This window comes from Budorcas taxicolor, chromosome 18 (genome assembly GCF_023091745.1).
Source record: "Budorcas taxicolor isolate Tak-1 chromosome 18, Takin1.1, whole genome shotgun sequence".
Classification (NCBI taxonomy): Eukaryota; Metazoa; Chordata; class Mammalia; order Artiodactyla; family Bovidae; genus Budorcas; species Budorcas taxicolor.
Genome location: NC_068927.1, coordinates 51,548,121 through 51,570,590, shown reverse-complemented (window position 1 = coordinate 51,570,590; position 22,470 = coordinate 51,548,121). Strand labels below are relative to the sequence as shown.

The 22,470-nt window shown below is 49.5% G+C and overlaps 1 protein-coding gene and 1 non-coding gene across 2 annotated transcripts; one reads left to right on the top strand and one right to left on the bottom strand.

Annotated features, from left to right (window-relative positions):
* Nucleotides 1–410: 410 nt before the first annotated feature.
* TRNAG-GCC (transfer RNA glycine (anticodon GCC)) lies at nucleotides 411–483 on the bottom strand. Its single transcript has one exon. It is a non-coding gene; the product is annotated as a tRNA-Gly (tRNA).
* Nucleotides 484–4,743: 4,260 nt separating this feature from the next.
* Nucleotides 4,744–21,044, top strand: LOC128063721 (cytochrome P450 2B4-like). The gene is made up of 9 exons (XM_052656534.1): nucleotides 4,744–4,914; nucleotides 10,720–10,882; nucleotides 11,031–11,180; nucleotides 12,482–12,642; nucleotides 14,041–14,217; nucleotides 14,690–14,831; nucleotides 16,366–16,553; nucleotides 16,727–16,868; nucleotides 20,854–21,044. Exons 1-9 carry the CDS (start codon nucleotides 4,744–4,746, stop codon nucleotides 21,042–21,044), a joined length of 1,485 nt encoding a protein of 494 aa, XP_052512494.1.
* Nucleotides 21,045–22,470: the final 1,426 nt, after the last annotated feature.

Below are 22,470 nucleotides of genomic sequence, written 5' to 3'. Positions count from 1 at the left end.
GCAAAGAGTCAAACACGACTGAGCGACTAAGAGGAGCACACAGCCGATGAGCAACGATGCTGAGATAATTTCAGGTGAACAGCAGAGGGGCTCAGCCACACCGTGTGCTTGGCTTCTTGAAGGGATTTACCCTTATGCCGCTAAAAGCGCTATTCTGAAACCATCGTGCACCTTCACGTGCGAATGGGCAAAAGAGGATTTGGAGCAAACCTCCCAATGTTTCAACTGACTTTAGCAGGCAAACAGGTGTGTAATGGGTATTACATGCTAGAATCTATCCAAGTTGCTTTTTCTTTTTTTAAAATTATTTCTAATTTTTATTTATTTGACTGTGCTCGGTCTTAGTGGTGGCATGCAGAATCTTTAGTTTGCAGCATGGGGGATCATCAGTTGTGATATGTGGGATCTCGTTCCCTGACCAGGGATGGAACCTGGGCCCCCTGCATTGGCAGTGCAGAGTCTTAGCCACTGGACCACCAGGGTATAACACGAATAGGCGTAACACCTGATTGAACTCTCACAACATCCCTGGGGATGGGGTTGGACATTATCCCCGCTTTACAGGTGAGGGAAGAGAGGTACAGAGAGGTTCGAGAACCAGCCAGCATATAGACAGTGCTGGTGGGGCTGGGGTTTGAACTCGGGTCCTCTGGCTCCTGACATGAAGAGCCAACTCATTAGAAAAGACCCTGATTCTGGGAAAGACTGAAGCCAGGAGGAGAAGGGGATGACAGAGGATGAGATGGTTGGATGGCACCAGCGACTCAATGGACATGAGTTTGAGCAAGCTCCGGGAGGTGCTGAAGGACAGGGAAGCCAGGCGTGCTGCAGCCCCGGGGGTCGTAGAGAGCTGGGCAGGACTGAGCAACTAAGCAACAGCAGCCTCTGACTCTAGGGCCTGAGCGCTTAGCGACTGGGCTGAGCTGCACCTTGCAGGGGACCTGCTGGGTGCGAAGTGAGCCCTGAGCCGGGCGCCCCCATCTCACCACTGACCCACAGGGTCCCCTGGGCGATGGCTGTGCCCAAAGTGCCCAGTGAAGGCACCCACCTCTCCAGCAGCCTCACACTGCCTGGTAGCCTCACAGCGATGACCGTGGGCGTTGGGCCCAGGCGCCCCGTGAACACTGGCCCTGCCAGGCCCTCAGCTGTGGTGGGTGCGGGTTGCGCTCCGCAGAAAGAGAGAGGCAGTGAAACTCCCCTCAGCAAAGCCGAGGGGTCCCGAGGAGAGGTGAGCCTGCTATCTGCCAACCCAGCCCCTCGGGGAGCGAGAGACAATCTGACGCGACAGGGGGTCTAAGCAGTTCCGCTTTATTGCCACAAACTCTTGGTTTATATAGGCAAGCAGGGGGTTTTGCGAGGGACTTTCTATAGTTGCACCAGTGACATTAAAGGTCAAATCGTCATGTGCCATAGTTGCACCAATCTCGTTAAAGGTCAAATCGTCACGTGCCTTCATTATAACAGGAGTCTATGGTGATCATGTGCTGTCCACGTGCACGGAAATCAAGAGAGCCAATCAAAAACTGTAACATAGACCAAGCCCCTATCTCTTCCACCTGGTGCCATCTTAGTTTCCAACTGCAAAACTAACCCATCTTTTTTAAGGTTTCCCATTTAGGGCCCCACAGACAGGGGGTGGCCCCAGAGACCAGCACCCACCTGTCTGTCCGTGGTGGTCTCTGGACAGGCGGTTGTCGCTGCGGCTGCCCTGGGTCTCATCGCACGGTGTTGCCCTCTCTTCTGGGTCTCTCCGTGTCTCTGTGTTTTTATGTCTCTGATTCTGAGTGTCACCTTGTTTTACCCTGAGCCTCTCAATCTGCCTCAGGTGGCCCCTGACTTTCCCTTCAGAATCTCACCAGTTCTACCAGCTTCTCACTAGCTCTCCGAGCCTCTTGTGGGTTCCCTCAGCCCAGAGCCCCTCCTTTAGCCCCTCGCTAGTCCCTCAGCTCCTCACCAGTTCTCTCAGGACATGCGTCTGTCCTTCACTGTCCCCTAGTGTGCCTTCATTTAGAGCTTCCCTGGGGGCTCAATGGTAAAGAACCCGCCTGCCAATGCGGGAGACACGGGCTTGATCCCTTTGCTGGGAAGATCCCCTGGAGAGGGGAATGGAACCCACTCCAGTGTTCTTACCTGGGGAATCCCATGGACAGAGGAGTCTGGAGGGCTAGAGTCTATGGGGTCGCAAAGAGTTGGACATGACTTAGCAACTAAACAGCTACAACCAGTGCCTTCATTTCTCCAATGTTTATGTCTGTCTTTCTGTCCTCCCGTCCCTGGGCTTCTGTGTTTCCCTCATCATGTCTCATTATCTCTCTGCCTGCCTCTTTGCCATGCACAATCTCAGGTTATCACCATTTCCACCTTTGTGCCTCTTTCCCTGACAATAAAACTGATCACACTCCCGGGGTGATTATCAAACTTACCATGTACCCAGTGTAGGTGGATGTTAATCAAACAAAGTGCGCACAGGTGATAAGACAACCAGTAAGGACAGCCAAGGGCTTGATGCCTGTATACTACCTGTCACTATGTGAATTTACTGAATGTATCACCATTTTGTTGTTATCTGACCCCCCCCCCCCACTAGAATGTTAGCTCTGTGAGAGCGAAGATACTCACGTTTTGTTCACAGCTGTGTCCCCAGTGCCTAAAACAGCCTAGCACACAGTAGGTACCCAATAATTGCTTGTTGAGTGGATGAGTAACTGTGTGCTGTGTCCTTGAGGTCTCACCATAGCCTTGTCTTGGGTGCCCCTCAGTCATGTCTCAAGCCTCTCTTTCTGGGTCTGTCTCTCTGCCTTCCTCAGTCTTGGTCCCTGAGTCTCTCTCTGTGGCCACCATGCATCCATAGCACACTTGCTATGGGCCAGGCCCCCTGCAGAGTGGGTCTCATTTTCATTTTCATCAATATCCTACAGGGTAGGTACCCACATTTTCCTGATGCGCAAACCTGAAGCTCGAAGAGCAGCAGACACTTGCCCGAGAGATTGTGATGCGTCCTCTAAACAGAGTGGGAGCTCCTGTCAAGTCCCCTCCCCTCTCGATGAGTTATGGACAGCTCGTGTTAGCAATCTAAGGGCTCTGAGAAGCCCTGTAGGAAAGAAAGCAGCTTGTTTAACCAAGGTTTTCCCTCGCTTGCTTACCCAGAGAAGTCTTTCCCTTAGAGCGTTCTGCCCTCTCCTGCCTCTCACCCTTTCTGTTTCTTCTCCCTGCTGCTGCTCCCTGTCTGTTATCTCACTCTGCATCTGCATCTCTGCCTCTCTCTCTGCAAGGCAGCCCAGTCAAATGGTTGGAAGAACAGACTCTGGAGCAAGACTGTCTGGGTTTGACTCCTGAGGCTGCCACAGGATGGCTGTGTGACCTTGGGCAAGATCTTAACCTCTCTGTGATTCACTCCATTAACGGAGTGAAGATCAGGTGATTTCCTCTGTGTAAAGCACTTCATGCCTCCCCATCAGTGATTCCTGGGCCTGGAATAAGGACCCAAGTTCAGTGCCAGTTCACACAGCACAGCGGAACCCAGGACCTGGGTTGAGGAAAGTTCATGGTGGCCTCTCTCCAAGGTCAGGAAAGTACAGGTCCCACCTCTTCAAGAGATGAAGGGACACTGGGTTGGAGGAGTCTGACTCAGCTGCTAGGATCAGAGTTTTGGGTTCTCAAGACGTTTGCCTAACATTGCAAGAAAGAGACTGCCACCCTCCTTCTAAAGAGGAGAGACAGAGGGAGGTGGAAAGCCAGACCCAGGCCATGACAAATGGACACAGACACAATCATGAGCATATTTGGTAAATACAAATTGAGCCTGCCAAAGGCTCAGGGAAATGCTGGAGACGCAAGCTCAGTGGGCATTGATCAAACTGCACGCAGTCTCTGTGCTCCTGGAGCTCAGAGTTTAAGGAGTGAAACAGAGACACGGAGACAGAGAGAGATAGCAGGAGAGAGAGGGACACGCACACAGCGTGTCCTGCAGCTGTGAAGACAGAGCAGGAGGCAGGGAGGAAACTCAGGGCCATCAGAGATCTGAAGACCCGAGAACTGTCTCTTGCCCTATTGCTTTGTTCCTCCCGCCTCTCCCATCTGTGGCTCTCACAGAAGGGAGGGTGAAGGAAGGCGGGCTGGAGAGAGAAAGGCTGAGTGTCTGCAAGCCCTGTAGTGACAGGGACTGCTGGGATGCAGACACACACACACAGACTCACACACACAGACCCACCCCACCACCACCACCGCGAAAACACAGACACACCTTCAGGTGTGAGACCCCACATAAATACATAGAAGTCCACACACGTGTGGAGACACATGCACAAGCACACTCACACTCATGTACAGAAACACACACAGGCATGTTCACATAAGTACAAACCCTCTTTCACGTGTAAGAATCACGCAAGCACACACACGCAAGCAGGTATGCACCGAAGTATGTAAACACAAACCCGCTAACATAGCTAAAGCAGGGAGACAGCGGGTGCTCTCCATACCCACAAAAGTAAACAGACTCATGTGGACCTTGTCATTGCTACCGCGGTGTCTCTGCCAGCATCTAGGGAGGGGCTGTAGAGGTATCAGGGGAGCAGGTCAGCTGACTGTCGGAGCAGGAAGTGTGTGCTCCTTCTCTTTGAGTTCACACTCCTGGAGGATGCCAGGGAATGGATGATGTTACATAACTGGGTGTGGGGACAAGCTTAGTATAAAAGGCTCAGCCAGAAGCCCAGCAGGTTGGAAGACCGTCAACCTTCGGCCATGGAGCTCAGCGTGCTCCTTCTCTTTGCTCTGCTCACCGGACTCTTGATCCTCCTGGCCAGAGGCCGCCCAAAGGCCCGTGGCCACCTCCCGCCTGGCCCCTATCCTCTGCCCTTCCTGGGGAACCTACTGCAGATGGACAGAAAAGGCCTGCTCAAATCCTTCCTGAGGGTGAGACTCAGGTGGGCGGGATCTGAGGGTGGCTGCTTGCCTCCGTCCCTGGGGATCATTCACCAGTAGATGTGAGGCATCCTTCCAGGCTCAGGGGTGGGCTGTGGGAAGTTCGGTGAGGAAGGGATGTGGAGCTGAAGTGTGGTGGATGGCGATCAGGCAGTCAGAGGCGTCCCTTGCTCATCTGGAAGTGTGTGGGCACTGTCCCTGGAGAGGGCAGGCGGGCGTGAAGAGGTGTCTGGGTGTGAGCCAGGGGTGTAGAAATCCCTGCTCCTCTGTCCCCTTCTCCCGAGTCCCTGCCTGCCACAGGGAGAGAGGGAGAAAAGGGGTGGTAGTACCCCCCAACAAAAGCTGTCAAAGATTGGTCCCAGCCAGCGCCAGACAAAGAGGAGGAGGGAGGGAGAACAGCACGGGAGGCCAGGTCCCAAGTTCTTACTAATCATAAACGTTAACGTGCAATGAGTAGCTGACACTGGAGTGTTTACCAGGTCCTGCATCACTGCTCTCTAGGCATGATTTCATGACTGATGATCTATTTATGTATTAATAATGTAATCCATGGGCTTCCCAGGTGGTGCAGTGGTAAAAAATCTGCCTGTCAGTAGGCTCGAATCCTCTGTTGGGAATATCCCTTGGAGTAGGAAATGGCAACCCACTCCAGTAGTCTTGCCTGGAAAATTCCATAGACAGAGGAGCCTGGGGGGCTACAGTCCATGGGGCTGCAAGGAGTCAGACATCACCGAGCAACCGAGCACACCCACCATGTAATCTACACCCGTGAGCCCACTCCCCGACAGGTTAGGCTTAGGGAACACTTGACAGTAACTTCCAGCAGCCCCAGGTGCCTCTGTCCCCTCCCCCCAACCCCTGCAGCGACCACACTCCTGAGTCTTGGGCTTGTCATGTGTTTGATTTTTTTTTTGAGCTCCGCTGGCTCTTTGCTGTGGTGTGCAGACTTCCTCTAGCTGTGGTGAGCCAGCTTCACTTGGAGCGCACGGGCTCTAGAGTGCGCAGGCTCAGAGCTCGAGAGCTCTCTAGCTGCGGCCCTCTGATTTAGTTCCTCTGTGGCATGTGGATCCCCGACCAGGGACCGAACCCGTGTCCTCTGCATTGGAAAGTGGATTTTTAACCACTGGACCACCCTTTGATTTTAAGGGAGAGTGTTTTATCACAGATGTGGAGGCCCCAAGTGCATATTATTTCGTTTTCATCGCAAGGGTAAACACCATGGACTTTCATGGAAATACCTGGACTTAGTTTCTTCACTCAGAACTGTGTGGCTGGATTTATTTGTATCGTGGAGGGAATTCATCAGGTCTTGGTTACAACGCCTTGTGGGATAGAAGAGATGTCGCCTTCACCTTAGAGAAATAGATAGTGAGGGCAGCCCGGGGAAGGCACTGGTCCGTAGTTACACCCTGGGACTTCACAGAGGGGACGTGCGAGTCCAGCACAGAGGCCTTTTCTTCTCCTTCATAGATGGAAGCTGCCTAACAATTTGTTATTTTATTTATTGTTATCACATGCGTACTCAGTCGTGTCTGGCTCTTTGTGACCCCATGGACTGTAGCCTGGCAGGCTGCTCTGTCCATGGGATTCTCCAGGCAAGAATACTGGTGTGGGTTGCCATGTTCTACTCCAGGGGATCTTCCCAACCCAGGGATCGAAACCCCTTCTCCTGTGTCTCCTGACAACTTGGGGATCACTAAATCCTTTGGGAGTTTAAGGCACGGTGGATCCCCTCCCCCGCAAATATTCCATACATTTTGCATAAATTTTTGCTAGTTTCAGACCCCCTAAATCTCTTCTATAGTCCTTGCAAGTGTTCTCTGTGTGTCTGTGATCCTCTTTTCTTCCTGTCGTGTCATGCGGCATGTGGGATCTTAATTCCCCAACCAGGGATTGAACTCGTGCCCCCTACAGTGGGAGCTTGGAATTCCAACCACTGGACCACCAGGGAATTCCCCATGATCCTCCATTCCCATTGCATCTTTGGAGAGAGAGAGAGAGGTTGGGAGAGAAAGAGGGAGGGAGGGAAGGAAAGAGAGGTCATAGGTTAGTAGGTGTCATGATTTATATCCAAATCCTTCTGGAGTCAGACAGATGAGGGTTTGTGTTCCAGATTCAACTCTTACTCATTGACTCTTAGCTTCTCTTCAGCAAGATGAGGTCGTGATGATAAGAATGCCTGCCTCATAAGAGAGTTGTGAGGACTAGACAGTGCGTAGAGCTTGGTATACAGTAAGTGCTCATTAATACTCGATCTATTCATTCATTCAATGGTAGCTTACTGGGCACCTTCTGTGTGCCCAGAAACATTCTAGGCATTGATGATATGGCATTAGACAGGGCACACACACAGAGAAGGAAATATTGGGTTGGTAAGAACTATGATTAAAATAAAGCGAGGTGATATTTTCAAGAGTGGCAGGAGCTACAAACCAGGGCTCTGTGACAACCTGGAGCAGTGGGATGGGGCAGGAGGGGGTAGGGAGGTTCAAGAGGGAGGGGACATAGGTGGACCTATGACTGATTCATGTTGACATCCGGCAGAAACCAATGTAATGGTGTAAAATCGTTGTCCTCTAATTGAAAATAAATATATATTTTTTAAAAGTGACAGGAGTTACTTGAAGCTACTTTAGAATGAGTGATGAAGAAAAGGCTCCATCTTGCCTTGTTGCTGATCAGACACCCTGAAAGATGCCTGTGGAAGACATCAATGAGTGACAGGTATCAGTGCCAGAACTCAGAAGCAGGAGCAAGCTCAGCATGTTTGGGGAGCCCCAGGGAGCCTGGATCTGTGCGATCAAAGGACCTGTGTGAGTGGGTGGAGGTGTCAGAGGGATGATGGGCAACATCACATAGGCTCTGTCTACTGTGGGGAAACTTCAGGTCTTACTCAGGGGAGTAGGAGTGCTGGGTGGTTTGAAACAGGTTAGGGATATTAATTAATTTACGTTTTAATCAGATCGCTCTGGTTTCAAGATAGGATGGGGTGTGCAGTGAAAGGATTGTGGGTAGCACAGGAAAGGAAGTAAGGAGACCAGCAAGAGAGGTTTGCAGAGATCACTGTGAGAGTTTTCAATAAACTTAACCATTTTATAATTTTAAGTCAACTTTTGAAACAGTTTTTGAAATTGCAGTATCGTTGATTTACCAAGTTTTGCTGATTTCTGCTGTACCAAGTTTTGCTGATTTCTGCTGTACAGCAAAGTGATTCAGTTGTACATATACATGCATTCCTTTTTAAAAATCTTCTTTTCCATTATGGTTTATCTTGGGATATTGAGTATAGTTCCCTGTGCTGTACAATAGGCCTTCATTGTCTATCCCTTCCATATGTGAAAGCTTGCATCTGCTCTGCCCAGCCTCCCTCTCCGATCACGCGATCTCCCCCTTGACAACAGCCAGTCTGTTCTCTGTGTCTGCGATTCTGTTTCTGGTTCTTAGATATGGTAACTTGTGTCACATTTGTTTCATTTGTGTCACTTTTATTCCTTCACACTGTGTTACCTCAATTTAATTATTATTTCTTTGGCCACGTTGTGCAGCATGCAGAATCTTAGTTCTCTGACTGTGTCATACTTTAGCTTCCACATATAAGTGATATCATATGCTGTTGGTCTTTCTTCTTCTGTAAGTCAATTTGTAATTGAAGTTTAACCTTTAGGGTAAAGTACACAAATCCTAAGTGCTCAGTTCAGTGAATTTTCTCAAATGAACATACTGATGGAGCTGACATACAGATACGTAACAACTTGGCTCATGCCCAGATACCCCCTTAAGTCCCCCTTCCAGTCACTGCTGCTGCTGCTAAGTCACTTTAGTCGTGTCCAACTCTGTGTGACCCCATAAGATGGCAGCCTACCAGGCTCCCCCGTCCCTGGGATTCTCCAGGCAAGAACACTGGAGTGGGTTGCCGTTTCCTTCTCCAATGCATGAAAGTGAAAAGAGAAAGTGAAGTCACTCAGTCGTGTCCGACTCTTCGCGACCCCATGGGCTGCACCCGTCCAGGCTCCTCCGCCCATGGGATTTTCCAGGCAAGAGGACTGGAGTGGGGCGCCCTTGCCTTCTCCACTTCCAGTCACTGCCCTCCTATTATTCTGACTCTATAAGTTCCTGTTATCTGTCTCTGAATTTCATAGAAATGCAGTTATGACATATGAACTCTTCTGGGTCTAGTTGCTTTCACTCAGCATTACATCTGTGAGTTTCATTCTCGTTGTTGGTTGTAGAAGTGGTTTGTTCTTTTTCATGGTTGCATAGTAGTCCACAATGTGAATTCATCACTAGCTGTTTATTCCCTATGTTGCAGAGCATTTATTATAAGGCATCTATGAATCTCCTTGTTTTTTATTTTGCTGAGCACGTGTATGCATTTTAGTTGAGTGTGTTTCTGGGAATGAAGTGGCTGAGTTATTCAGTATACCTGCCTCCAGCTTCAATAAATACTGTTGAGCTGTTGCCCCAGTAGCAAGACTTGATGTTATGACTTTTCAAATTTCATGATAACCCCCAGAAGGCCATCACTTTACCTTCATGCCTCCCAAGTGGGTGGGTGGTTCTCTGGGGAAATTGCCAGGAGGCAGATGGGGATTGAAGATGGGTCACAAGAAGGATGATTTTTTAAAAAATATTTGATTTATTTATTTTGCTTGTGCTAGATCTTAGCTGCTCTTCACTGCAGCATGCAAATACTTAATGGGATCCAGTTCCCTGAGCAGGGATTGAACATGGGCCCCTGCATCGGGAGCTCAGAGTCTTAGCCAGTGGACCACCAAGGAAGTTCCAAGAAGGATGATTCTTTAGTTGAGATGCCTTGGAGATCTCACCAGACTCAACTAATATCACCTGGGCTTGGGTGAAATTATTAATAGGAATATTTAACCATCTGTGATTCTTGGGGGGCTTTCCAGGTGGTGCTAGTGGTAAAGAACCCACCTGTCAATGCAGGAGATGTAAGAGACGATGGTTCGATCCCTGGGTCAGAAAGATCCCCTGGAGGACAGCATGGCAACCCACTCCAGTATTCTTGCCTGGAGAATCCTATGGATAGAGGAGTCTGGGGGACTACGGTCCACAGGATCGTAAAGAGTTGGACACGACTGAAGTGACTTAGCACACACACGCTGCTTAAGACACCAGCCAAGCCAACCAGTGTGGACTGGGCTGGGTCATGGGTTAATCTTTTAACTGCTGGGTTCTGGGAAGCAAAAAGGCAGACTGGGGTGTAAGGTCTTGGGGCAGTGGCTAGTCATCAATCTATATGCAAGTGTCTAATCACTAATCTATATGCCAGTATCTAGTCACCAATCTATATGCAACTGTCTAGTCACCAATCCATATGCAAGTGTCTAATCACCAATCTATACACAAGTGTCAATCACCAATCTATATGCAAGTGTCTAATCACCAATCTATACACAAGTGTCAATCACCAATCTATATGCAAGTGTCTAATCACCAATCTATACGCAAGTGTCTTAGGGCTTCCCTGGTGGCTCAGATGGTAAAGAGTTTGCTTGCAATACAGGAGACCCAGGTTCGATCCCTGGTTTGGGAAGATCCCCTGCAGAAGGACATGGCAACCCACTCCAGTATTCTTGCCTGGAGAATTCCATGGATAGAGAAGTCTGACGGGCTACAGTCTGTGGGGTCACAAAGAGTCAGAAACAACTGAGTAACTCACACACACACACACACACACACACACACACACGTGCTTTACTGGTTTAAAAGTGGAGATGGCGACAGAGGTGCATACCGACTAATAGCAACCCTGGCTGTGGGTGTGCTTGGCAGTTCCAACAGAAATATGGGGATGTCTTCACGGTGTACCTGGGGCCAAGGCCAGTGGTTGTAATATGTGGGACAGAGGCCATTCGGGAGGCCCTGGTGGACCAGGCCGAGGTCTTCTCTGGCCGAGCGAAGATCGCTGTTGTTGACCCAGTTTTCCAAGAACACGGTAAGGGCCTCAGGGCCACTGGGAAGGGACAGTGGATGGAGGATGGGGATTGGGGAGGGTGAGCCTAGGAAGGGAAGGTAAGGGGTGGAGAGGGACCCAGAATCTCCTTGAAAATTCCTCTGCAACCCAAGCCTCTCCTAAACCCTAGGTGTTGTCTTTGCCAATGGGGAACGTTGGAAGGCCCTTCGGCGATTCTCTCTGGCCACCATGAGGGACTTCGGGATGGGAAAGCGGAGCGTGGAGGAGCGGATTCAGGAGGAGGCTCAGTGTCTGGTGGAGGAGCTGCGGAAATCCCAGGGTGAGCCCTGGGGCGGGGGGTGGGCAGGAGAGAAACACGGGAAGCTGTGTGAGGACTGTAGCCCAAAGACAGAGGGTATAGGAGGGCAGAGAGAGAGATGTACAGACAGAGAGGAGACAGAGCTTGGGAGACCGTCAGAGGAGCAGGGACAGAGAGAGGGGCAGAGAGCCGGGGCAGAGGTGGTAGGTGAGAAATGCAGGGGCAGGAGAGATACGGAAGTGCAGTGTCAAGAGGAACGTGAAGACGACTCAGACAGTAAATAGCACGTCAATTGCCTGTGTTCAAGGGAACCAGTTCATGGTTTGATTGTATCTGTCAAGGGCCAAAATGTGACTTCAATAAAAAGAAAGTAAAGAGAGAAAAAGAGAAAACTACAGACTTTTTTTTTTAAAAGGACAAATTGTGTTTTCCTTTCTTTAGGTGAACAACTGGCAGTGAGCAAGGGGGCGCAGTCAGGGTTTTCTGCTCTTAGGAATTCAAGTGGGCACTTCCAGTGGTTTTAGGATTCCTCAGAAACGTGTGTCTGAGACATAGAGGTGACAAGATGCTTTCTTAAGAGATTTTGAGACACAAATGGAGAGTCTGGGAGAAAGAGGCAGAGCCACAGGGAGCTATAGAGGTATAAGGACGGAGGGACTCAGAAGAAAGACAAGAAGAGACAGAGGGATTCAGATGGAGACACAGAGAGGAAGAAAGAGACAGGGATGGAGGGACAGAGGCAAAAAGAGAAGAGACTCAGAGAGGCAGGAAGGAACAACAGCAGAGAGAAACTGAGGCACGAAGATTAGAGAGAGACAGGCTCAGGAAAGGGTGTGCAAGGGAACAAGAGGCGATGGACAGGCGAGCCCCAGGGAGAGAGACTGCACTGAGCTGACACTCCTGGGTGCACAGCCCGCCCTCCCTCCGACTGGGGCGAGCTTGGCACATCTAGACATCAACAATCAAGTGCAGAACAGTTCCCAAAAGACCAGAGAACTCTAGAGGTGGACAAAAAAGATGGGGAGGGGCAGGGCGGACAGTTAAGGGACCAGGAGAGCAGAGCTATGTAAATGGCACATGCAATTGATTGAACACCTGCTCTGCACCTTCTTCACAGGACTGAGATGAGAATTTAATAAAATAATATGTGAAGTGCTTAGAATAGGGCCTGGCACAACTTCCAGGCTAGCGAGTGTTGGCTGTTACGATGCCAGTTGTTTTTTAAATTTACTTATTGTGACTGAGTGATAGAGGAGAGTCACACAGAGACAGGTCCCCAGGCATTTGAGTCTGTGCCCTGCGACCCACCCCTTTCCCTCTAGGCGCCCTCCAGGATCCCCTCTTCTACTTCCACTCCATCACCGCCAACATCATCTGCTCCATTGTCTTCGGAAAACGCTTTGACTACAGAGATCCTCAGTTCCTGAGGCTGCTGGAGTTGTTATTCAAATCTTTCGTGCTCATCAGCTCCTTGCCCAGCCAGGTCTGAGAGGGCAGAGCTCAGGTGGACATCCAGGCAGGGGAGAGGGGTGATTCGCTTTTGTGAACCGGAAATGCAGCTTCCAGCCAGAAGAAGGGCAAAGACAACAGACAGAGACAGAGAGACAGGGACACAGAGACCTGGGGGAAGGGAGAGATGGTGAGACAGGACTGAGAGAGTGAGAGGAAGAAAGGGGAGTGACGGCGGAGGGAGAAACAGAGAGAGGAATCAAAGACACACACACGAGCATGCTCCTCGTTTAAAACAAAATGATAAAGTTTGTCTTTCCCAATCAACCTAGAAATACCCCCATTGTGAAACGTGAAAGTGCTAGTCCTCAGTTGTGTCTGACTCTTTGTGATCCCATGGACTGTAGCCTGCCAGGCTCCTCTGTCCATGCAGTTCTCCAGGCACGAATGCTGGAAGGGGTTGCCATTTTCTCCTCCAGGGGATCTAACCCAGACCCCAGCATTGTAGGTAGATTCTTTACCTTCTGAGCCACCAGGGAAGCCCCACCCCTATTGTATGTTAAATTAAAAAGTGAAACTTCAGAAAAGTCTGCCTGGCTGTTGTTCTCAGCCGAGAGTGCAGGTCAGAGTCACAGGAACGAATATCGAAAATACAAATTCCCATGACGTCCTAGTGGAGAGTCAGGCCTGGAAAATCTGGAAGGAAGTTCAGATGAGTCCATGCAGAAGTCCAACATGGGGTTTCAATTTTCTCCTCTCACAGAGAACCACAGAGAGGGGAAAAGTCTGGAAGGAGATCTGCCAAAGAGTTAACCATGTTATCTCTAGAAGGACAGGTGAAGGAGAAATTCCATATCATAATTTATACTATCCTGCCTTTTTTTGCAACTGTTGGCAACAAGTTAGATGTTACATTTCTCATTAGGCAAAGCAATAGACATATGCTCCCAAATAGTCAGCAGCTTCATTCTGTGTAAGCATCATGTTATCAACGCCTGACACACAAGGATGCAAGAGGTGGAAAGAGACAGAGAGAGGTTTGAGCAGAACAGATAAACTGGCTGGGGTAGGCAGGGACAGGGCAGAGGGTGGATGAGCAGGAGACCCACGGAGATGAGGAGAGGTGGAAAGGAGAGAGAGAGGTGGGCTGGAGACTAACAAGACACAAGGAGAGGGGCGAGATGCAGAAAGAGAAAAGTGAGGTCTCTTACACAGCGGGGACACACAAGCAGTGAGTGAGGGGCTCAGACACAGAGTAAGGGCCGGAGGGAGACAGAGGCAGGGACAGGGAGACCAAGACACCCCAGAGAGGCAGAGAGAGGCAGGAAAACAGAGATCCCTTGTGAAGGTACTGGGGGCCAGGAGGGCTGTCCCTCCCCGTGACCGGCTAGCTCAACCCCAGAAGGGCCTCACAGCCCCTTCTCTCCTGCAGCTGTTCGAGCTCTACTCCAGCTTCTTGAAGTACTTTCCTGGCTCACACAGGCAAATCTACAAAAACCTGCAGGAAGTCAACGTCTTCATTGACCGCAGTGTGGAGAAGCACCGTGAGACCCTCGACCCCAGTGCCCCCCGGGATTTCATTGACTGCTACCTGCTCCGCATGGAAAAAGTGGGATTTGGGAGAGGCAATGGGGGTGGAAGGGAGGAGAACAAAAGATGCGGAGTGAGAAGGGACAGGAAAGGAGTGGAGCAGTGGCGGGAGGGAGAGGGGAGGGGAGAATCGTAAGGGAGCAGAGGGAGAGAGGAAAGAGTGGGGAGATGGCAGGGAGGAGACAGAGGCATGGAAATACAGGACAAGGGGGAAAACTGCAGCAGCTGGTGAAAAGAGTCGCAGAGGCAGAAAGAGACGGAGAGGAAGGGGGACAAACACGCCAAAGAGATGCGAGATGATTGAAACAGAGCAAGACAGAGCGAAGAGAGATTGAGACGGAGATAGAGAGACGGTGGATGCACAGAGCATAGAGGAAAGGGGGAAGGGCCGGACGGTGTGAGACCCAGAACCAGGTGGAGGGGCCGGAGAGAAGAGGTGAGGGCAGCAGGCCCCGCCTCCCCTGATGGGCACCCCACCCACCCGGCTGCAGGACAAGTCCGACCCCCGCAGCCAGTTCGATCATCGGAACCTCATCATTTCTGTTCTGTCGCTGTTCTTTGCCGGCACGGAGACCACCAGCACCACGCTTCGCTATGGGTTCCTGCTCATGCTCAAATACCCCCACATTGCAGGTGGGCAAGCTGGGGACAGACGCTGCGGAGGGGTTCTGAGCCCTTTGCAGGTACAGAAATGGGGCTAGAGGTCTTTGGTGAATGAGAGAGGCAGCATTCCCCTCTTATACCAGGAGCCCTGAAGGTTGTTTCTGTTTTTCTTCTTCACTTGACCCCTGACCAGGGATGGAATTTGCACCCCATGCTGTGGCAGTGTGCAGTCTTAACTACTGGACCACCAGGGAAGTCCCCCGAGCAGTGCAGGTCTTGATGGTCTACTCAACTAAGCCAGCCCTGTTGGTGGGTGGATGAATGAAGAATCTGTCAATCTGGGGAGTTCCCTGGAGGTCCAGTGGTTAGGACTCAGTGCTTTCACTACCATGGCCATGGGTTCAATCCCTGGTCAGGAAACTAAGATTTGGCAAGTAGCGCAATGTAGCAGAGAAAAAAAATCTGTCCATCTGTTTTCCCACTATTTCTCCTATCACTTAAAGATCGACCCATCATTTATCCATCTGTCCTTTCAACTCATCAATCAACCTGTGTGCTCAGATTCTTTCATCTATGACTCATCTAGGATATATATATCCATGCTTTATTTGGACAGACTGGTTCATCTATTGATCATTTGAAACAGCGATTCGTTGAACGAACTGTTTGTCACAGAGTCATCTGTTCCTTCCTTCATTCATGCGTCCATCTGTTTTTCTAAAATTGGTTACAGACCTTAATCCTTCCATTGCTTGTTTTTCACTCCATCCTCATCCATCTATCTTTTCATTTAGTTGTTTAATAATTCACTCATTTATTCACCTTGATTCATAATCTGTCATTCAGTCCCTCCTACCACCCACTCATTCCTCTGCTCACCTGTCCCTTTAAATGTACTCGTTCACATGTTCTTCCATGAATTTAGCCACCCAGCCATTCACACGAGTCATTGGTTCATCAAGTTCCTTTATTTGTCTGTGGATCATTTAGTGATAAATTAACCTTTGATGAGTTAATAATGCATCCACTCATTAGCCTTCTCCTATTTACCAGTCTTTCCACTCATGAATTGATCTACCGATCGATCTACGATTGATGTACTCATGTATTTACCCAGCTGTTCATGGGTTAATCCACTGGTGTAACTTCACAGCTATATTCCTGAGGACCTAGCACAGTGCCTCTCTATAATATACATGCAATAAATATTAGCTCACTTTCTACTCATCTTAGAGGAGGAACTTTGATAGGTTCATAGCCTTGAGTTCTTAGTCTGAAATTCTGAGCAAAAGTGGGCTGCACGTGTGTGCATGTGTTTGCTTGTGTATGTTGGGAGAGGATCCATAACATTCATTAGATACCAGCGGATGAGAAATCACAGTTTTTCCATTTCGCCTCCTGCCACAAGCTGGTTACTCAGAGGGGTGTCAATGATCTAACCATTTCCTATAGGTTTTCTGGGCTCATTGGCCTGGAAATCAACGGACCAAGGTTCATAGAACATTGAACTGTGTTCCAGCATAGAAATATAAATGAGGTTCCCTGGTCCCATTCTTCTGTGCAGAGAGAGTCCACAAGGAGATTGACCGGGTGATTGGCTCAGATCGCCCTCCAGCCCTGGATGACAGAGCCCAAATGCCATACACGGATGCAGTCATCCATGAGATTCAGAGATTTGCGGACCTTCTCCCCATTGGTGTGCCCCACATGGTCACTAAAGACACTCATTTCCGAGGGTACATCCTCCCCAAGGTACAGCACCTCACTGGGCTCCCATCTCTCCCTTGTGTGGGTCTCCTCGGTTCTCTCTCATCTGCCAACCTTGACCTCTTTTTGGTTTTATCACTCACCCTTGGTTCATTATATGTAGGGGTGGGTTGGGGGCGGAAATGGCAATACTTTTCAACCTTGTGACCCTCCCTCAGGGCACAGAAGTCTATCCCATCCTGAGCTCTGCTCTCCACGACTCGCGTTACTTTGAGAAACCAGATGACTTCAACCCTGACCGCTTTCTGGATGCCAATGGGGCAGTGAAGAAAAATGATGCTTTTATGCCCTTCTCCATAGGTAAGCTGGGCCTGCATTCCAGAGTGCAGGTGCTGTGACCTCTTGAAGACAATCAAAGAGAGGTCTTTGTTCATTGAGCAGTTTATTTGTGCCACTTGCTTTACCTGTATTAACTCATCTCATCTCCATGCCAATGCTAGAGGGGGCTTGAGAACCAAGATCATGTCCCAAAGGCACAGCTCTGTAAGGGGCACAATTATACCTCTCTACACACAGGTATCAAATCTGTTGAGCACCACCATGAGCCAAACATTTTATCAGAGGTTAAAGATAACGCATCAGACAAGTCAGGAAGAGACACAGTTCCTGCCCCAGGAAGTTTACAGCCCAACAAGGGAGATAAGCATGGGTCATATGGTTACAGAAAAATCTATAATTAAGTGAATAAATGTTTCCATGGGCTTAGAACTCCTTGACTGAAGTAAGTGCTCAGAGGCCAACTCTTATTCATGTAACGAACCATAATTATGACAACTGCTCTAATGGGGGCTTTGGGAACATCAAATAGGAAATACTGACTACTCCTGGTGGGTCAGTGAGGAAAAGCTTACCCTAAAGAGTGTCTTCTAAGCTATGACATCATGAGGGAGTATCAACCAGCCACTGGAAGGCATGTTCTCTCAGAAGGAGAAGCAAGAGCAGAGCCTGAAGGTGGAGATGGCATGGCTCATCTGAGAAAGAACTCAGGAAGACTGGGATGTGGGTTACAGAAGAGAAGGGCAAAGAAGAAGATAAGTGAAGAGGAACTAAAGAGCCACTTGATGAGGGTGAAACAACATTCAGAACATGAAGATCATGGCATCCAGTTCCGTCACTTCATGGCCAAAAGATGGGGAGAAAGTGGAAACTGGTAGATTTCATTTTCTTGGGCTCCAAAATCACTGCAGATGATGATTGCAGCCATGAAATTAAACGATGCTTGCTCCTTGGAAGGAAAGCCATGACAAACCTAGATGGTGTATTAAAAAGCAGAGACATCACTTTGCCGACAATGATCCATATAGTCAAAGCTATGGCTTTTCATTAGTCATGTATGGATTTGAGAGATGGACCATAAAGAAGGCTGAACACTGAAGAATTGATGCTTTTGAATTCTGGTGCTAGAGAAGACTCTTGAGAGTCCCTTGGACTGCAAGTAGATCAAACCAGTCAATCCTAAAGGAAATCAACCCTGAATATTCATTGGAAGGGCTGATGCTGAAGCTGAAGCTCCAATACTTTGGCCACCTGATGAGAAGAACTGACTCATCTGAAAAGACCCCGATGTTGGGAAAGACTGAGGGCAGGAGAAGAGGGTGACAGAGGATGAGATGGTTGGATAGTATCACTGACTCAATGGACATGAGTTTGAGCAAACTCTCAGTGATGGTAAAGGATAGGGAAGCCTGGCATGCTGCAGTCCATAGGGTCGCAAAGAGTTGGACACGACTTAGCAACTGAACAACAAGGGTGAAGAGCTCAGCTGGGTGGGGCCTTGAAAACTGGGAGAAGTCTGAATTTGTTCTGCTGGAACTAGGGAGCCAGGGAGGGTCTTGACCTGCTTTGATTTCACTCTCTCCCTCTTCTCTGCTCTTTGATCCCAGCCAGAGGAAACCCCAAGGCCCAGGTTCTCCTCCTTGGGGAGGAGGATGGACCCCAGCATCAAGTCCCTAGTTTTGAATTGCGCCGGTGACTCCAGTGACGCGGGGCCTCTAGCTCTGCCCAGTGCCATGGTGTCCTCTCTTGTTTCTTTCTAAGTCTTTGGCTGCGCTGGGTGTGGTGTTGCAGGGGCTCTAGAGCATGTGGGCTCAGTAGTCGCTGCGCAGCCTCGGTTGCGGTATGTGGGAATTATTAATAGTTCCCCGGCCAGGGATCAAACTAGTTACCCTGCATTGGGAGCTTGCAGTCTTCTCCACTGGACCAGCAGGGGTGTCCCCTCCCTCCTTAGTTCTTCTTCAGTGAGACCCAGGGCACCTGTGGGGTCTGGGTGGTGGGTGAGGGTTTCTCCATTAAACAGTCTTGTCCTAAGTTTTAAGAGAGGCAGAGATGTGGCAAACAAAAACAGAGACAGACAGACAGATGAGGATAGAGTGAGTGAGAAACAGAGAGAGATGGGGAAAGACAGGAGAGAGAGCAGTAGAGAGAGGCTTAGAGTGAATATGAGGTAAAAGAGGGAGGTGGAGAAAGAAGAGGCTGAGAAAGAGTAAGAGAGGGAAAGGGAGAGAGACTTAAGCAGCGAGGAAGACACGCTGGAGGAGAGGAAAGGGGAGGCTGTGCAGGGAGAGTGGAAAACGCAAGAGCACAGCAGGGAGGATCAGACTCGAACAGACAGAGAGAGAAAGGGAGTCACGGAAGATCCAAGAAGGCGGAGCAGGGAAGAGACAGAGAAGTACAGTGCCTGGCAGAAGGTATAGACCGAAAAAAGGCTGAGGCAGACGGCTGTGGGCAGAGAGAAAGAGCCAGAGAGTGTCCAGCTGCAGAGCCCGGGGGACGGGAAGGACCGGGTTGGAGGGAGCAGGAGTCAGACTGTTCTTGGAAGAGCCTGGTTGCAGAAGCAGTTACAGAAGAATCAGCTGGGCGCGCCACTCTGAGTATTGCTATGCTCCTGTGTCCTAACTTCTAAATGAGCCTAGAAGGTGTAGACCCTTCTCCAGTTACCTCCAATGGGCATAGAGTCTAACCACTTGGAAGACTTGAGGGGGAATTCCTTGGCCATCCAGGGGTTGACTCTGGGCTTCCCCAGCAGGGGCTAAAGGTTCGAGCATTGGTCAGGGAACTGAGGTTCCCAAAGGCCGCTCGGTGCAGCCAAAAAAAAATTAAATTAAATTCACTTTTTTTTAAAAAAGAGAGAGGCTGTCAGGTCTCAGCCTTTCTTCTGGCTCCTTCCATTCTCACTTCCCTCCAAGTTCATGGTTTAGACCTGTGGTGGGGGGATCCATATGCCTCCGAGAATCTCATGGAAGCTGTCCACTCACATCCCATGACCATCAGTCCTGCACACAATGTTACGTACGTTTTTGTTTTGTTTTGTTTTTTAGAACTCCTGGAGCCCATGGCTCCCAGGCTGAGATAAGAAGAAAACACAGAGACATGTAAATACACACAGGGCCAGACACACACCTGGCACACAAACCCCCACTACACACACCCAGAAACCAACACAGGTACGCACTACATTTGCCTTTATTAACAGGCCATCCTAAAGGAGACCAGTCCTGAATATTCATTGGAAGGACGGATGCTGAAGCTGAAGCTCTAATACTTTGGCCACCTGATGAGAAGAACTGACTCATATGAAAAGACCCTGATGCTGGGAAAGATTGAAGGTGGGAGGAGAAGGGGACAACAGAGGATGAGATGGTTGGATTGCATCACCGACTCAACAGACATGAGTTTGAGTAAACTCTGGGAGTTGGTGATGGACAGGGAGCCCTGGCGTGCTGCAGTCCATGGGGTTGCAAAGAGTTGGACATGACTGAGCGACTGAACTGAACTGAACTGGTCAGGTCTTCTAAAAATTTTAGAAAACACTAACTTCTTTATCTTCAAAAGAGCCCTACTAGATAGGTACCATTCTTCCCATATTAGGTATGACAGACATGAAAATATTAAGTCAGAAATATGCACCAGTCTGTATGTGCAGGCAGATGAACACACACATACACACACACACACACACACACACAGAGTCAGGCATCCTTGCATTCTCTGGGGCCACAGAACTCTCTGGAAATTGAACAGAAGCTTACAAACTCTGTCCCAGAAAAATGAGCAAGGTACATTCAGCCCATAATTGGCACTGGCTTTCAGAGAGTTTTGAAATCCTCTAAGAGACTACCGTGACTACAGGTTAAAGGGTAATCCCACACAACTTTGTTGCAATGAACACAGGTGTCTGGGCTGTGGGGTGTGACAAGGCAAAGTATGTGCATTGCCCCGATGTACACCGTGACCCGAGAGTCTGTGCCTCGTGTCCGCATTGTGAACCTCTGTTCTGTCCTCACAGGGAAGCGTATCTGTCTTGGCGAAGGCATCGCCCGCACCGAATTATTCGTCTTCTTCACCACCATCCTCCAGAACTTCTCCGTGGCCAGCCCCGTGGCCCCTGAGGACATTGACCTTACTCCCCAGGAGAGTGGGGTGGGCAACGTGCCCCCAAACTACCAGATCCAGTTCCTGCCCCGTCAAAGGGGCTGAGGGAAGGCGATCAAGGATGCCAGGGTCATATGTGTCCCCACCTCTGCAGAGAATGGCTCCTGAACTCTCTCTCTGTCTTCCTGCTTCTGGAAAAGCTGTGCTGTGAGCCAGCATCCCTCCCCTCCATCGATGCTACCTCCATGGGAAAGTCCCATCTGCGTCTCACCTCCTTCCGTCCTTCTGCAGCTCTTCTAAACTCAAGGAGGTGTTTTCCTTTCACCTATTAATAGAATTCCACAAGTGATGTATACATATATATATTGGCTAAATAAATGAGGCAAAGAATGAAAATTTGCCTCAGTATCTCTCGGCATTTCTGCCTCTGCACCAGAGCTTACAAAAGTGACTATTCCCCTCTTGAGAATAACCACAGCCTCCCTTTCTCCACATCTTGGGCTCCATGATCTGTGCATCCATGAGCTCACTTGAGTCCTTCCAGTAGCCCTATGCAGTGAGTACAATGATCATGCCCATTGTACAGATGAGTAAACAGAGGCCATGCAATGGCCAGCATGGTCTGAGGTGACCTGGCTAGTGAGTGGAGAAGCGAGATTCACACTCTGGGTCCCTGGCTCTTGAACCTAAACTCTTCACACAGCTCCTTTCTGTCCCCGAGATAGAGTTTAAAATGAAGATGAAGTTCATGTCTTGTAACTAACCAATCTCAAGTGTATAGCGAGGTGGCACTTGGTTCATTCACAATCCTGGCTATCACCATCATCTAGTTTCAAACATTTTCATCACCCAGAGGAAAACCTGGTACCCCTTAGTAGTCATTCCCCATTTTCCCTTGTGCTCAACCCCTGGCAAAACCAAATGCTTGCTGTCTCCATGAATTTGCTATTCTGCACATTTCATATAAACGGATCATACAATGTGTGTTCCTTTGTGTCTGGATTCTTTCACTTAGTGTGGTGTTTTTGTGGTACATCCCTGTTGTAGACCATGGGTTACACAGAGTGGTCCTCTTTCTTATTTATCTTCCTGCTTCTCCCGCCTCCCTCCTCCCATGAAGGACCTCAGCCCACGGCCCCTGAGCTGTGTGGCTCTATACAGGGGTCTTGGATTCCCTGACATCCCCCCTCCAATGCCCCGAGTTGCAAATAAACATCAGAAGCCTGACATCCCTGGGTCCGGTGGTGATCCCTGCCAGCTTACAGATGACTCATTGATTGTCAGATCACTGGAGATCGTTCCAGAAGGTGAGAAATGCTTCATCTCAATGCTTGTTCCTTGAGGGAAAACCTATTGTCTTGTTTAACCCTCTACCGCGGAGAAGGCAATGGCACCCCACTCCAGTACTCTTCCCTGGAAAATCCCCTGGGCGGGGGAGCCTGGTAGGCTGCATTCCATGGGGTCGCTAAGAGTCGGACACGACTGAGCAACTTCACTTTCACTTTTATGTATCGGAGAAGGAAGTGGCAAC

Excerpts from the sequence above, each read along its gene's own strand:
- LOC128063721 (XM_052656534.1), top strand. The coding sequence starts at position 4,744 with ATGGAGCTCAGCGTGCTCCTTCTCTTTGCTCTGCTCACCGGACTCTTG. Across the intron at positions 14,832-16,365 it reads CAAATACCCCCACATTGCAG|AGAGAGTCCACAAGGAGATT; the intron begins GTGGGCAAGCTG and ends TCTTCTGTGCAG. Across the intron at positions 16,554-16,726 it reads GAGGGTACATCCTCCCCAAG|GGCACAGAAGTCTATCCCAT; the intron begins GTACAGCACCTC and ends ACCCTCCCTCAG.